The following is a 16,525-nucleotide window of genomic DNA, read 5'->3' as shown; positions in this document are numbered from 1 at the left end:
AGTTCGGCTTGGATGCGTATTTTATGTGGTTGAAATACTACCAGCTTTTATGATGCTGATAAAGATGGCACCTCTACAGACGGTATCTATCTGAGCATTCACATTCTCTCAAGATGCTGAAAGAAATAAATCCTATTTCTCCACTCCTGTTCTCGTGTCAAAATTTGGCATACATTTGGTGTATCATTTTAAAGCAAGAAATGCTTAATTCTGCAGGAGTTCATATTAAGGCTATGTGAGGGGTTATAGACCTACAGTCAGTGTCCAAATTTCAGTTTCCATTTAACCCATCTGAACAGTAGGCTACAGTTCCCTTGACGTGCCATAGGCCGATTGGAAGTCCCCGTCTTGTGACTGTTAAATTTGTATAGCGCCTCACAATCATTACACATAATATAGCAGCACTGCTATCATCCTCTTTTACCACTTCACCAAACCATTACTTTTCTGGTCCTCCCTTCTCTTTATTTTAAACTCTCCTTTCGCAGCTTATCTCTTATTGAATTAAACTCCGACATTGTCCTTTTTGCCTCCGTGGATTGATGTTAACTTTTTCTGCCTGTTCCCAAAAGAATTTGGCGATTGGTGGGTAGAATTATTTGGCATGTGTACAGTTAGGCCCTAAAGCTTAGGCTTATGCACTAATGCCAAATAGCCTCAAATAATGAAAGAAAACCTCAATGTAGCCTATAGATATAAATAACACAAGAATTATACATTTATCTATTTTTAAAGGTTTTGCTTTCTCTTTATTCAAACCGTATGCCCCCCACCCGTCCTTCATCCACACAATATTTAATGACCTTAACCCGCAGTCCCTGCGGATATGGGTTTAGGAGTGAACCCGCGCGTCACTACCATGGCTTTCAGCCAATCAGCATTCCGGGCTCAAACCACCCGGTTTATAATTTAGAATATCACTGGGGATTTCTCAATTTGTAATAATGTCTAAAAGAGTTCCCTAATTATCTGAACTTTACATCTAAGCTAACCTCTTACCTTAGGTGAGAATTAATGTTGAAAACTTGCTCAAAAACTTTCTGAAACCCATAGTTAGACTATAAAGCCAATTTAATAAAATATCAAACGCCCTGCTGTATCATTGGGCATCAGGCCTTTTCTGGCTGGCTACAGTGCATTCACAAAGAGAATCACTATTGAACAAGTAGGGGGGAAATCCTCCTTCAACACATTGTTTGAACCCATCATCACTGTCCACAGGTCTGCTGACAGAGATCCAGTGTAAGTCTAAAAGGCTGAGGAAAAACACCAAGGCCTCACCAGGAGAGTCCACTTGGGACGAGACAGAGGGGGGAGACAACGGAGACAGCAAACAGGTCACCTCCACCACCAAACTGTCAAAGGTAAAAGCTCCACTTTTTGCTCTTTAGAATGTTTTTTGTGCTTCAAAATTTGAGTGTCAGTGACTCCCAATGAAGGAATCTAAATACAGAAAATGATTTACTAGATTTATTACAAAATGATTTACTAGAAAATGGTGTTAGATGTTTATAGAATAAGACAAACAAACCATTTCCTGAATGACCTTCCTAAGGGGGGAAAAAAAGGTTATTAGAAAAGTAGCTTTTGTTTGATGGTCTATATTCCCGAGAACTCCAAGGTAACCTGTGTTGGGACTTTACTTTCATTAATCTGATGACTGTTATTTATCTTATCAACTAACTATGTTTAATTGTTACCCGATTAAATGAATCATGTAACAATTAACTCATTAGGAATTTGGGGCACCACAAGAGCAGCTGTTTAAAGAATTACCTATTACATCCATAAAACAGTCAACACATTAATCACAACCTCTTATCATATCATCATTCTGAACAGTCGTAACCTCTTGCATCTGAAAACAAAAACAGCCTTACTTATGATTCAGTACAACACAAATTGGTTTATTTATTTACTAGCTAACTAAATGACAACACAGGATAAACATACACACTTAATACATTAGGAAAGGTCCCTAGCAGACTGACACAACATATGGCTGCTTCTTACACAATGACATGGAGAGAGATTGAGAGGGAGAAAGAGACACTTATCGTTGATACACTTTAGGAAACTACTCTCACAGTAATCATATTCTTTGCACACCAACGGCTGCCCGTTTGGAGTAAGAAATAATTAATGTATTTACGTTTAAAGGCCTTTGTTCGCAGTGGATCTCTGTCGGAACCAGCCCTCCTTAGGAAGGGTGTTGTGCCTTTCAGTGGCACGCTTGTAAGGCTCTGATTGTCCAAAAGGGGTCCTCCCCATCGGCTTCTACTATTGTTCACTCTGGAAGATGCTCCTTGGAAGATAGGCTAGCCAGCCGTGTCGATGGTACCAGTGGGGTGATGAGAGTAGCAGAATACGTTGGTTTGATGACTAGTAGAATAGTCCAACTTAAATTTGCTTTTCTAGATACATTCATAGGACAGCTAAACAGCTTTACCAGTGATTGTCTGAGAGGGGAGTTTTCTTCTCTATCTCGTGTTGGTATTCAGGGTTCAAACCACTTTACACACACAGCTGCAGCCTGGTGATGTTCTGGTCTAAATGTTAATTTCTTTACCAATCCTTTTATGCACTCTAGTCGAATGGGATGGTTCCGTCAGGCTGACACACTCTCTTACCTCTCTCGGGGCGTGACTACTTACTGTGCAAAGTTTAATAAGAGACAAATTCTCTTATGGATCCTAAAAGCACATTCCTAACTTAACAACAATACGTTCATAATTTTTAATATACAATGTTAAGGTTGGATAGTGTATATCCTTTATAACAACAATTATGACATCACAAAATAACAACCCATATGACATTATTATTTAGATCACCCCTGACCATTCCCCACGTTCTCTGTTAGGAATATTTTTATAGTATTCGGATCCTCACAGGACAGTCATGACACCTGCCTAAATAACTATCGCCCTGTAGCACTCACATCTGTCAATTGTAAGTGCTTTGAAAGACTGGTCATGAGGCAAATCAACACCATCATCCCAGACACCCTGGACCCACTCCAATTCGCGAACCACCCCAATAGATTCACAGATGACGCAATCTCAATTGCACTTCACACTGCCCTCTCACACCTGGACAAGAGGGGAAATAACTATGTAAGAATGCTGTTCATAGACTACAGCTGAGCGTTCAAAATCATAGTCCCCTCCAAGCTCATCGCCAAGCTTGTGACCCTGGGACTGAACACATCCCTCTGTAACTGGATCCTGGACTTCATGACCGGTCTGCCCCAGGTAGTAAGGGTAGGCAACAATACCTCTACCATGCTGACCTTCAACACGGGGGCCCCTCAGGGGTGCGTGCTTAGTCCCCTCCTGTACTCCTTGTTCACCCATGACTGCGTGGCCACGCACGACTCGGTGGTAGGCCTGATCACCGTCATCAATTAGAAAACCTACAGGGAGAAGGTCAAAGACTTGGCAGTGTGGTGCCTGGACAACACCCTCTCCCTCAATGTCAGTAAGACCAATGAGTTGATCGTGGACTACAGGAAAAAGAGGGGAGAGCACACCCCCATCCACATTGACAGGGTTTTAGTGGAGCGGGTCGAGAGCTTCAAGTTCCTTGCCATCCACATCACTAAGGACTTAACATTGTCCACATTGTCCTCTTGAAGAGGGCATGACAGCACCTTTTCCCCATCAGGGGGCTGAAAATATTTGGCATGGGCTCTCTGATCCTCAAAATGTTCTCCCTCAATTCGCTACAGAGGGTGTTGTGGACGGCCCAGTATGTCACTGGGGCCAAGCTCCCTGCCGTCCAGGACCTCTACATCAGGAGGTGTCAGAGGAATGCCCAAAAATTGCAAGACTTCAGCCACCCCAGCCATAGACTGTTCACTCTGCTACCGTCCGGCAAATGGTACCGGAGCATCGGATCTCCGACCAACAGGCTTTGAGACAGTTTCTACCCCCAAGCCATTAGACTACTTAACCTGTCTGGGCTAGGGGGCAGTATTGAGAATTTTGGAAAAATATGTTCCCATTTTTAACTGCCTCCTACACCAACTCAGAAGCTAGAATATGCATATTATTGTTCAGGTTTGGATAGAAAACACTCTGAATTTTCTAAAACTGTTTGAATGGTGTCTGTGAGTATAACAGAACTCCTATGGCAGGCAAAAACCTGACAAGGTTTCAAGCAGGAAGTACCCTGTCTGACAAGGAGTCGTGCGTCTTGCATCTTTTTATTGAAAAGTAAGGATCTTAGCTGTAACGTGACAATTCCCAGGGCTCCAATAGGCTCTCAGAGCCCGCGAAATAACTGAAGGTTTACGAGGGAGCCTCAGGTTGAAACATATTATCGCCTTTTGTAAGTGGATGCTCCGAGGACCTTTGAATGATGCGCGTGCATGAGTCGCTTCTGAGGAGAAATTTTATTCGGCTGTTTAGGCTCAATGCATACTCCCGGTCGGAATATTATCACTTCTCTACGACATAAATGGCATAAAAATTGGTTTTAAACAGCGGTTGACATGCTTCGAAGTACGGTAATGGAATATTTAGACATTTTTGACACGCCAATGCGCCATGCGCAAAACCGGGAAGAAGCATTCTAGAACTCACGAACAAAACGTCGCTGTTTGGATATAACGATGGATTATTTGGGACCAAACCAACATTTGTTATTGAAGTAGAAGTCCTGGCAGTATATTCTGATGAAGAACAAGCAAGGTAAGAACATTTTTCTTATAGGAAATGTGATTTTGGTGGATGCTGACCTGGGTGGGTATCTAAATAGCTAGCCCTGTAATGCCGGGCTATGTACTTAGATTATTGCAAAATGTGCTTCATCCGAAAAGCTATTTTAAAATCGGACATATCGAGTGCATAGAGGAGTAATGTATCTATAATTCTTAAAATAATTGTTATGCTTTTGTGAACGTTTATCGTGAGTAATTTAGCAAACTGTTAGTAAATTCAACGGAAGTTTGCCGGGGGTTATGCGTTTTCTGAACGTCACATGCTAATGCAAAAAGCTGTTTTTTGATATAAATATGAACTTGATTGAACAGACATGCATGTATTGTATAACACAATGTCCTAGGTGTGTCATCTGATGAAGATCATCAAAGGTTAGTGCTGCATTTAGCTGTGGTTTGGGTTTATGTGACATGATATGCTAGCTTGAAAAATGGCTGTCTGATTTTTTCTGGCTGGGCACTCTGCTGACATAATCTAATGTTTTGCTTTCGTTGTAAAGCCTTTTTGAAATCGGACAGTGGGGTTAGACTCTTACATCTACACGTTCCGCTAGCGGAACGTCTGCTCCAATATCCAATGATGGGCGGGGCGCGAAATTCAAACTCCTCTAAATCCGAAAACTTACACTTTTCAAACATATGACTATTTTACAGCTATTTAAAGACAAGACTCTCCTTTATCTAACCAAACTGTCCGATTTCAAAAAGGCTTTACAGCGAAAGCAAAACATTAGATTATGTCAGCAGAGTACCCAGCCAGGAATAATCACACAGCCATTTTTCAAGCTAGCATATCATGTCACATAAACCCAAACCATATCTAAATGCAGCACTAACCTTTGATGATCTTCATCAGATGACACACCTAGGACATTGTGTTATACAATACATGCATGTCTGTTCAATCAAGTTCATATTTATATCAAAAACCAGCTTTTTACATTAGCATGTGACGTTCAGAACTAGCATTCCCACCGAACACTTCCGGTGATTTTACTAAATTACTCACGATAAACGTTCACAAAAAGCATAACAATTATTTTAAGAATTATAGATACAGAACTCCTCTATGCACTCGATATGTCCGATTTTAAAATAGCTTTTCGGATGAAGCACATTTTGCAATAATGTAAGTACATAGCCCGGCGTTACAGGGCTAGCTATTTAGACACCCTGCAAGTTTAGCCTTCACCAAAATCACATTTCCTATAAGAAAAATGTTCTTACCTTGCTTGTTCTTCATCAGAATACACTGCCAGGACTTCTACTTCAATAACAAATGTAGGTTTGGTCCCAAATAATCCATCGTTATATCCAAACAGCGACGTTTTGTTCGTGCGTTCTAGACACTATCCCAACGCTAAATCTCGGCCACGAGCATGACGCAAAATATGACAAAAAATTTCTAAATATTCCATTACCGTACTTCGAAGCATGTCAACCGCTGTTTAAAACCAATATTTATGCAATTTATCTCGTAGAGAAGCGATAATATTCCGACCGGGAATCTGCCTGTCTGTAAACTGAGGAAAAAACCGAAAGCCGGGGGCGGGGCGTGTCACGCGCCTAAGGCTTAGTCCATTGACTGACCACTCAGCTTTTGCTCTCGTGTGCTTCAGCCAGGGCTTTGAATTACGTCATTCCTGTTTTTCCCGGGCTGTGAGACTCCATTGTTGACGTGAGAAGTGTCACGTAAGAGCAGAGATCCTTTGTAAACGACAGAGATAATAAAGAAGGGCAAGAAATGTTCAGACAGGGTACTTCCTGAACAGAAGCATCTCAGGTTTTTGCCTGCCATAGGAGTTCTGTTATACTCACAGACACCATTCAAACAGTTTCAGAAACTTTGGAGTGTTTTCTCTCCAAAGCTAATAATTATATGCATATTCCAGTTTCTGGGCAGGACTAATAATCAGATTAAATCGGGTACGTTTTTTATCCAGCCGTGAAATTACTGCCCCCTAGATGTAAGAGGTTAACGAGATTCTTGTCTTTAAATAGCTGTAAAATAGTCATATGTTTGAGAAATTGAAGTAATAGTATTTCTAACGATTCAAAAATCGCGCCACTGGAATATCAGTAGCTGTTACGTAGGTGGGACGAAATCGTCCCACATACCCCAGACAGGTTAATAGCCATAAGACAGCTAAATAGTTAATTAATTGTTAGACTATCTACACTGACACGGCGACTGAGTTCATCAGGAAGTGTATAGAGGATGTTGTTCCCACTGTGACTATTAAAACCTACCCAAACCAAAAAACGTGGATAGATGGCAGCATTCGCGCAAAACTGAAAGCGCGAACCATCGCATTTAACCACGGCAAGGTGACTGGGAATATGGTTGAATACACACAGTGTAGTTATTCCCTCCGTAAGGCAATCAAACAGGCAAAATATCAGTACAGAGACAAATTGGAGTCGCAATTCAACGGCTCAGTCAAGACGCATGTGGCAGGATCTACAGACAATCACGGATAATAAAGGGAAAATCTGCCATGTCGTGGACACCAATGTCAGGCACGTCACGGACACAGTCTGTTGTCCCCACTTGCTTCAAGATGTCCACCATTGTTCCTGTACCCAAGAAAGCAAAGGTAACTTGCTTAGTCCCCTCCTGTACTCCCTGTACTCCCACGACTGCGAAGTTTTCGGACGAAACGACGGTGGTCGGCCTGATTACCAACAATGACGCGACAGCCTACAGGGAGGAGGTGGAGTGAGTGGTGCAAGGAAAATAATCTCTCCCTCAACGTCAACAAAACGAAGGAGCTAATCATGAACTTCAGGAGACAGTAGAGGGAGCATGCCCCTATCCGCATCGACAGGACCGCAGTTGAGAAGGTGAAAATCTTCAAGTTGTTTGGCGTACACATCACTGACAATCAGAAATGGTCCACCCACAGACAATGTGGTGAAGAAGGCGCAACAGCGCCTCTTCAATCAGGAGGCTGAATAAATTTGACTCCTAAAACCCTCACAAACTTTTACAGATGCACAATTGAGAGCATCCTGTCGGGCTGTATCACCGCCTGGTACGGCAACTGCACCACCCGCAACCACCGGGTTCTTCAGAGGATGGTGCTGTCTGCCCAACGCATCACCGGGGGCACACTGCCTGCGCTCCAGGACACCTACAGCACCCAATGTCACAGAAAGGCCTAAAAGATCATCAAGGACATCGATCACCCAAGCCATGGCCTGTTCAACCCGCTATCATCCAGAGGGCGAGGTCAGTACAGGTGCATCAATGCTGGGACCGAGAGGCTGAAAAACAGCTTCTATCTCAAGGCCATCCGACTGTTAAATAGCCATCACTAGCCGACTACCACCCAGATACTCAACCTTGCAAATTAGAGACTGCTGCCTTATGTACATAGACAAAGAATCACTGGTCACTTTAATAATGGAACACTTGTCACTTTAATAATGTTTACATACTGTTTTACTCATTTAATATGTATGTACTGTATTCTACTGTATTTTAGTCAATGCCACTCCGACATTGCTCATCCTAATATTTATAGATTTCTTAATTCCATTCTTTTACTTTTAGATTTGTGTGTATTGCTGTGATTTGGTCAATACTACTGCACTGTTGGAGCTTGGAACACAAGCATTTTGCTACACCTGCAATAACATCTGCTAAATATGTGTATGTGACCAATAACATTTGATTGGATTTGACACTATCTTGCACACTCAAGACTATATACACACACACACACACTACACTGACACACTCACACAAAACCCACACACATACTGTCACAGGTGTCGTAGGGTGTAGACCAAAACACAACGGGACAATGTACACATCTTCTTTTATTTAGGACAAAGAAGGAAAACCAAAACGTATACAAAAACACACCGATTAACAGTCCTGTAAGGCATGAAGCTATGCACAGAAACAATCTCCCACAATTCCCAAAACAAACACATTCCTATTTATAGGACCTTCAATCAAAGGCAACGATAGACAGCTGCCTCCAACTGAAGGCCCCAACACCAATTAGCTAAACATAGAATACAAACGACTAGACTGAGCATAGAACTAAACTAACATAGAACAATAACCAAAACCCTGGACTAATAAATCAAATACCCCTCTACATACACAACCACCCCGAACCATATAAACCAAATACCCCCTCTACATGAACACATACACAAACACACCCTAAACCACATAAAACAAATACCCCCTGCCACGTCCTGACCAAACAACAAGAACAAATAACCCCTTTACTGGTCAGGACGTGACACATACTGACACATGCACACACATTCACACACAATTTCACACTCATCATATGCTGCTGCTACTCTGTATCTACCTCAAATACCTCTTACCCCTGCACATTGATCTGGTACTCTCTGTATATAATGTAGCTTAATTATTGTGTATTTTATTCCTCGTGTGTTACTATAAAAAAAATGTAACTCTGCATAATTGGGATGGGCTCGTAAGCAAGCATTTAATGGTAAAGTCTACACATGCGCCGAATACAACGGGTGACAAATACAATTTGATTTTAAATGCCCTATACTGATTACTGGATATGGGAATAGCATGATAATGACAGCCCAGTGTTAAAATTAACTATGAATATTTCAACATTTCTAAAGCCCTGTTGCCACCAACAGATTGTATCACTCACAGCTAAGACTGACACTTTAAAAGTATGACTCATAAATAGCCTTAGTGTCATACAGAATATAATTCAAAACTGATTGCTAATGGTTTTCTTTCAGGAGAAGATTGAGCTCAGTCAAGAGCAGCAGGCTATTTTGAGCTTCATCGTAGAAGCTTACCAGAAACATCGAATCCCTCAAGACATGGCCAAAAAACTGGTATTTGATATCTCCTACAATTTTGTCTTTCAGCAAGCCAACGTGTATGCTTTACAACTCAGACTTATTCGTAGATCATGGAAGACACCATAAGAGACCCTTGTAACATATCCCAGAGTAGATGATTTCCAAGTAAGACTCCAGCAATGACTTATACCACATGCTCTCTAACCCAGTAGAAGTCAGTCTGTTCTCTCCCTCATAACTTAGATGCAGTTGCATAACTCTCCTTATCAGCCAGCAGTGTCATAAAACTTCACACACATTCTGTAATTCTCTTTTGTGTCCCCTTGTTGTTTCTCCAGCTACAGGAGCATTTCAATGCAGACGAGAACTTCCTCCTTTTGACAGAGATGGCCACCAGTCATGTTCAAGTGCTGGTGGAGTTTACCAAAAACATTCCAGGTCTGGACTTCTATGACAATGGTCATTCCAACCTTTTCTCTTGAAAGAAGTAGAATATAGGATACTCCTATTAATTATCAGTCAACCTTTGGCCTTTTGTACTCCATACTAATAGTCTAATCAGTTCCTTGGCACCATCATAGTGTCGTGTTAATTCACCACCATGTCGTGGAAATTACCACCAGGGACACTCAGTCAATCTTAAATTAATCATCCTTTATTATCAGCGCATTGGAGAGGTTCCAACCAATTCAATGCACCATAGTACACATGTCAATCAGGAGCTCTGCTGGGGAAGTCCCAGCAGTTGTCTTATATACGGCGATACGCAGACAAGTTATATTTTCATGATTTAGTATAATTAATTAATCATTACACTTTTGTAAACCTCTTCCCCTAAAATGACATACCCAAATCTAACTGCCTGTAGCTCAGGACCCGAAGCAAGGATACACATTATTGATACCATTTGAAAGGAAACACTTTCAAGTTTATGGAAATGTTAAATTGATGTAAGCGACTATAACACATCAGATCTGGTAAAAGATAATACAAAGAAAAAAAACATGCGTTTTTTTTTTGTACCATCTTTGAAATGCAAGAGAAAGGTCATAATGTATTATGCCAGCCCAGGCACAATTTAGATTTTGGGCACTAGATGGTAGCAGTGTATGTGCAAAGATTTAGACTGATCCAATGAACCATTGCATTTCTGTTCAAAATGTTGTATCAAGACTGCCCAAATGTGCCTAATTGGTTTATTAATTCATGTGACTGACTAATACTGGTTCATAAAATGTAACAGACCAATACATCACGAGGCTTCTTCTCTCTAAGCTGAGACCTTGAAACTGAGATATTTCGTTCTCAAAACAAAGGGCGAACTGTCTGGGCGTTCTGCCAAACTGCAGCTACTGATAGTGAGGATTCGTTCAGTCAGTCACTTGCATGAACACAGAAAACAGTTATTGGAAAAGCACGTGAATTGAACACAGAAAGTAGTTATTATTAGTTATTATTATTAAACATAACATTTCCAGCACAACAGCAACATGATAACAACAATTAACTTGTTTGACTTAATATCATAATTCAGAGCGGGTTTTGACCTGGGTCATTACAGTGACACAAGACTGTGTTCGTCCACTGAACAAAGGTCTAGGCATTAACTCAGGAAGCTAACGCAAGTCTTCAGGTCTCAGGCAAGGTTACTCATCACAGAAACATAGTTCACCAAACCACCTCTGTTACACTGCATTGAAATAGAAAGATAAGTCTTCCTTAACTAAATCTCTTTCTATTGAGGCGTCTACTGAGTGACTTTATTTAGCCTAGCTAATTTACTAGCAGGATTGTTTTCTGTTTCATAATTTTTTATTTCTCACAAACCACCCATCCTTCCCTTCCTCCCTGCAATAGCCTCTCCTGACTATGTTTGCATGCTTGTGTGTGCGTGGGTACGGCCCTGACAGGTTTCTCGGCCCTGGACCATGAGGATCAGATAGCTCTGTTAAAGGGCTCGGCAGTGGAGGCCATGTTCTTGCGCTCAGCACAGGTGTTTACCAGGAAGCTACCCCATGGACACACAGAGGTGCTGGAGGACAGGATACGCAAGAGTGGTACGTTCATACTGGGAATCTGGAGCATTAAAGGGAAAATACTATGATAATATTCCAATACACACATACTGTTACTAGAACTAAATGGTGGTTATCATCACTATTATCATGAAGTAGTTTTTTTAACCACAATCCATGGTTGTATGAACATGTACAGTTCCTCTCTGATTCATCACCTTGTGAGGGCCTCCGGCCCTCTCATCCACCACACACCACTCCCATGGCCATACTGTACTGTAGATTAGATCTGTCTGCAGGCAGCCATGTTGGTCTGGTATGAATAATGGATGGGTCCTGCTCTATCTGATGATCTATCTGACGAGGATGCTGGCAGACTAGCAGTGTACCAAAAGGTGCCATCTAGAACCTAAAGGGGTTCTTCAGCTGTCCCCATAGATAAACCCTTTGAAGAACCCTTTTAGGTTCCAAGTAGAACCCTTTTGGGTTTCATGTAGAATCCTTTCCACAGAGGGTTCTACATGGAACCCGAAAGGGTTCTATCTGGAGCCAAATAGGGTTCTCCTATGGGGACAGCTGAAGAACCCTTTTTCTAAGAGTGTAGAGAAGCCCATCTTTTTCTCTGAGAAATTAGCATCTTCCTACTCCTCCCTGACTAAACTGATCTTTATTCATGAAACTTACTTTCATATAATTTTTTAAAGACTGCAGCAGTCTGGCTATCTTGATTTCCAAAGTCTAGCATATTTCTGTCATATGCATATTGTTTCATTCCTTTTCCTCATTTTGTCATTTAACTGTAAGATGTAAATATTGTGTTTTTACTGTTCCTGGAGGCTGTTGCTATAGTGATAACCAAAATGTGTTTTACACAGTAGGCCAACATGTAGCTGTCATTTTGACATCCCTGGTTGGACAGTTGATTGCAGAGTGGTATAGATGGCCGCTATAAGTGCGTCACGCCATCTCTTGGCACCTCTCCAGAGTGAATGGATTGGTGGAGAGATATTCAAGCTAAAGGCCAGTCTGAGGGGAAAAGAGAGATATGGTGTCTAAAGAGGCTATTGTTCTTTATCTAAACATCGAGAGCCCTACTATCCCCCTCTCTCCCTCTTTGTGCGCTCCTGGCATTTCTGAAAGCTTATGGCTCTGTGGTGTATCTGACTGGAGGGGGTGAATTGTTTTGGTGGAGGTGGGGGTAGTTCTGCTCTCCGGATTTTTAAAATTGAAATCTGTAAAAGGTATCCGCCAACAGTATGTTACCTCAAATCTTATATCACATCTTTTAGCTCATTATAGTGGGACTGTATATAATTATACTAAGTATCAGTATATCATCTATGCTTACACCTTTGTACCCGTTTTAACCCATTCCCCTCAGTGATATTTGGACTATACTGCCATCTATGGAAAATACTGCCATCCAATGGTTGTGCATTGAACACGCATCTCCACATCTTTTCCAGGAATATCAGAGGCGTTCATTACACCCATGTTCAACTTCTACAAAAGCATCGGGGAACTCCAGATGATGCAGGAAGAACACGCCCTTCTTACCGCCATTACCATCCTGTCACCAGGTGAGCTGCCCGCTGGGCATGTGTCACAAGTTAAAATGTAATGGTCAAATCAACTAAAATAAACTCAATTATTTGGTTTGATGTTACTTAAAGTTGATGTGCCGCATGCCCATATTAATAATTTTTAGCTAGTGGTGGCTAAAGTTATCTGAAGTTTGTAAACTGAACCATGGAATACAGTTTCTCCTCGCCTATAGACTACCTTCAGGGTGAAAAACCATCTGTCATTAGGTTGTAAAATACAGAACTTCCCCTTTAATTTATTATCCTCTACAGACCGGCCATACCTGAAAGACCAGCAGGCAGTGGAGAGGCTGCAGGAGCCTATGCTGGAGGTGCTCAGGAGGTTCTGTGCAATGCAGCACCCGCTGGAGCCCCAGCACTTTGCCCGTCTCCTGGGACGGCTGACCGAACTGCGAACCCTCAATCACCACCACGCCGAGATGCTTACCTCTTGGCGCATGAGCGACCACAAGTTCACCCCCCTCCTCTGTGAGATCTGGGACGTACAGTGAATGATACATAGAGGCTGGATGGATGAATAGAGGAGAGGACAACAAACATTACAACCTGACTCCTCAGACCACTTCAGAAATGGCAACCATTTCAGAAACTGACCGTATGACCATTTCAGAAGCTGCAACCATTTCGAAAGCTGAACATCGGACCATTTCAGAAGTTCTGACTGCGATGCAATAAGACATGACACCGCTTTCAGATGTTGGAAATTGATATTGTGTAGGCTTTGCTCAGGTGTCCCCCGTTGCAGACCAAAGAAACTTGGAGACATTATTTAAAGAAAAGATCTCCCAACGGGATAATGGACTTACATTGTCAAGTATGCCAGATTTTGGAGAAAGTAAACTGATAACACCCCTAGTATTGGCAAATCATCTTTTGACTAATATACTTGTAGCCATGATATTGTTCGGGCACAGGAGTTTGGACTGGATCAGTTTGACATATCTCTCGTGGTTTATAAATATACTGAATAAAAATATAAATGCAACATGCAAAGTGTTGGTCCCATGTTTCATAAACTGAAATAAAAGATCCCACAAATGTTCCATACGCACAAAAAACTTATTTCTTTCAAACTTTGTGAACGAATTTGCTTACATCCTTGTTATTGAGTATTTCTCCTGTGCCAAGAACCTTGTGCTTGGACAATAAAAGGCCACTGTAAAATGTGCAGTTTTGTCACACAACACAATGCCACAGATGTCTCAAAATTTGAGGGAGCGTGCAATTGGCATGCTGACTGCAGTAATGTCCACCAGAGCTGTTGCCAGATAGTTGAATGTTAATTTCTTTACAATAAGCCGCCTCAAATGTCATTTTAGGGAATTTGGCAGTACGTCCAACCAGCCTCACAACCACAGGCCACGTGTAACCACGCCAACCCAGGGCCTCCACATCTGGCTGCTTCACCTGTGGGATCATCTGAGAGCAGTCACCCGGACATATGATGAAACTGTGGGTTTGCACAACTGAAGAATTTCTACACAAATGGTCAGAAACCGTCTCAGGGAAGCTCATCTGCGTGCTCGTCGTCCTCACCAGATGGCAGAAAGCATGTATGGCTTTGTGTGGGCGAGACGTTTGCTGATATCAACGTTGTAAACAGAGTGCTCCGTGGTGGTGGGGTTATGGTATGGGCAGGTATAAGCTACAGACAACGAATACAATTGCATTTTATCGATTGCCATTTGAATGCACAGATATACTGTGGCGAGATCCTGAGGCCCATTGTCATGCCATCGCCTCATGTTTCAGCATCATAATGCACAGCCCCATGTCGCAAGGATGTGTACAAAATTCCTGGAAGATGAAAATGTCCAAGTTCTTCCTTGGCCTGCATACTCACCAGACAATGTCACCCATTCAGCCCGTTTGGGATGCTTTGGGCGACAGCGCGTTCCAGTTCCCGCCAATATCCAAACTTCGCACAGCCATTGAAGAAGAGTGGAACAACATTCCACAGGCCACAATCAGCAGCCTGATCAACTCTACAAGTCAAGCAGCATGAAACAAATGGTGGTCACACCAGATACTGACTGGTTTTCTGATCCACGCCCCTACCTTTTTTAAAAAGGTATCTGTGACCAACAGATGCATATCTGTATTCCCAGTCATGTGAAATCCATAGATTAGGGTGAATGTATTTCAATTGACTGATTTCCTTATATGAACTGTAACTCAGTAAACTTTGAAATTGTTGAATGTTGCATTTATATTTTTGTTCAGTGTATATAAAACAGTTCAACATCAAATATAAGAAATTCAACTACTGTAAACCATGATAACAGGCTTTGATATGCGGTCATTTGACTAGTGCTGAATGAATGATGACCCCATTCCCAAAAATAGTAGGTCTAGCTGGGTAATGTTATATTTACCTGTTGGTCAGGACAAATGGATGGTACCGCTTTTTCTGTCAGCCTGTATGTTTCATGTATGTTGCGATCCTGCATTTGCGAAGCTCTCTTTGGTAAAATGAGCATGGCGCAGGCGACTACTTTTGAAAATGTCCTACTCCTTTACCAGCATTCTGGACTTGTTGGAAAGATTTTTTTTTAAGTTGGCTTGGGTGTCTTGCATCTACAATAGGTGTCATTTTTCAGTTTGACCGTACTGTGACATTCTTCAAAACAATGCTACTGGATTACGGATAACGGTAGTCAACTCTGTGTCCAGGTAACCTAACCTACAGGAGGGGTGGGGTTAGGGCCAATGATGTAATGCCTTCCAGTTGTGGAAGCTGGATCTGTGGGAGGTAATTTGAGAACCCACGGAAAGTAAAAACAAATTACTATTTTTCTCCCCAAAAATTCTCACTAGTGTGTGTGTGTACTTTAAGCTTACGTGTCTTTTGTAGAGCAAAACTTGTTGTGGAAGGTTCTGCACAGCGCACAGATCCCCTTTCACACTCAACATCATCGAGATATGTGGAGATTCCTTGTAGGCGGTCTACTTGGAAACTGTGAAGCCAGCTGTATAGCCTATTGCCTTTTTCTGTTTCTGAGTCTTTTATTAAAGATGTGAAACAATGTTTTGTCTGTTTGCTGCTTTTCATTAAATAATGCGTAGCTGTTCTTTATATGGCCTAAAATAAATGTGTTCATAAGGGCAGAATGTTATCTATAGGCTATAGCATACCCAATTTTGATCAGTTATGAAAATAGAACATTCAATGCGAAAAAAATATGTATCTGGTAAAAGGCCAACATTTGGACGTTTTAATTCAAAATGACTGTCACATGACTATAGAAATTGAAACATTGTGATTTTAGATACACAAAGTAACAATAGCCTATGATTAAAGGGGTAGGCTATACTGGGCTCTCACCATCATTATTCACATAATTCGAATTTAATCAAGTCAC

General features: G+C 41.7%; 1 protein-coding gene across 5 annotated transcripts in view; it reads left to right on the top strand.

Moving 5' to 3' along the window:
- Positions 1 to 14,555, top strand: part of LOC115152176 (bile acid receptor) — a 28,284-nt gene extending 13,729 nt beyond the window's left edge. For 4 of the 5 annotated variants that reach the window (XM_029696751.1, XM_029696748.1, XM_029696750.1 and 1 more), the window contains 6 exons: positions 1,222 to 1,364; positions 9,479 to 9,577; positions 9,883 to 9,982; positions 11,455 to 11,601; positions 13,026 to 13,139; positions 13,416 to 14,555. In XM_029696751.1, coding sequence (XP_029552611.1) covers positions 1,222 to 1,364; positions 9,479 to 9,577; positions 9,883 to 9,982; positions 11,455 to 11,601; positions 13,026 to 13,139; positions 13,416 to 13,654 — 842 coding nt within the window. In that variant the 3' untranslated portion in view covers positions 13,655 to 14,555. The remainder of the gene's footprint in view (positions 1 to 1,221; positions 1,365 to 9,478; positions 9,578 to 9,882; positions 9,983 to 11,454; positions 11,602 to 13,025; positions 13,140 to 13,415) is intronic. The other variant, XM_029696752.1, reaches the window with a different exon arrangement.
- The last annotated feature ends 1,970 nt before the right edge of the window (positions 14,556 to 16,525 follow it).

This window comes from Salmo trutta, chromosome 17, assembly GCF_901001165.1.
Source record: "Salmo trutta chromosome 17, fSalTru1.1, whole genome shotgun sequence".
NCBI classification, from domain to species: domain Eukaryota; kingdom Metazoa; phylum Chordata; class Actinopteri; order Salmoniformes; family Salmonidae; genus Salmo; species Salmo trutta.
This window is presented reverse-complemented; position numbering and strand designations above follow the sequence as displayed.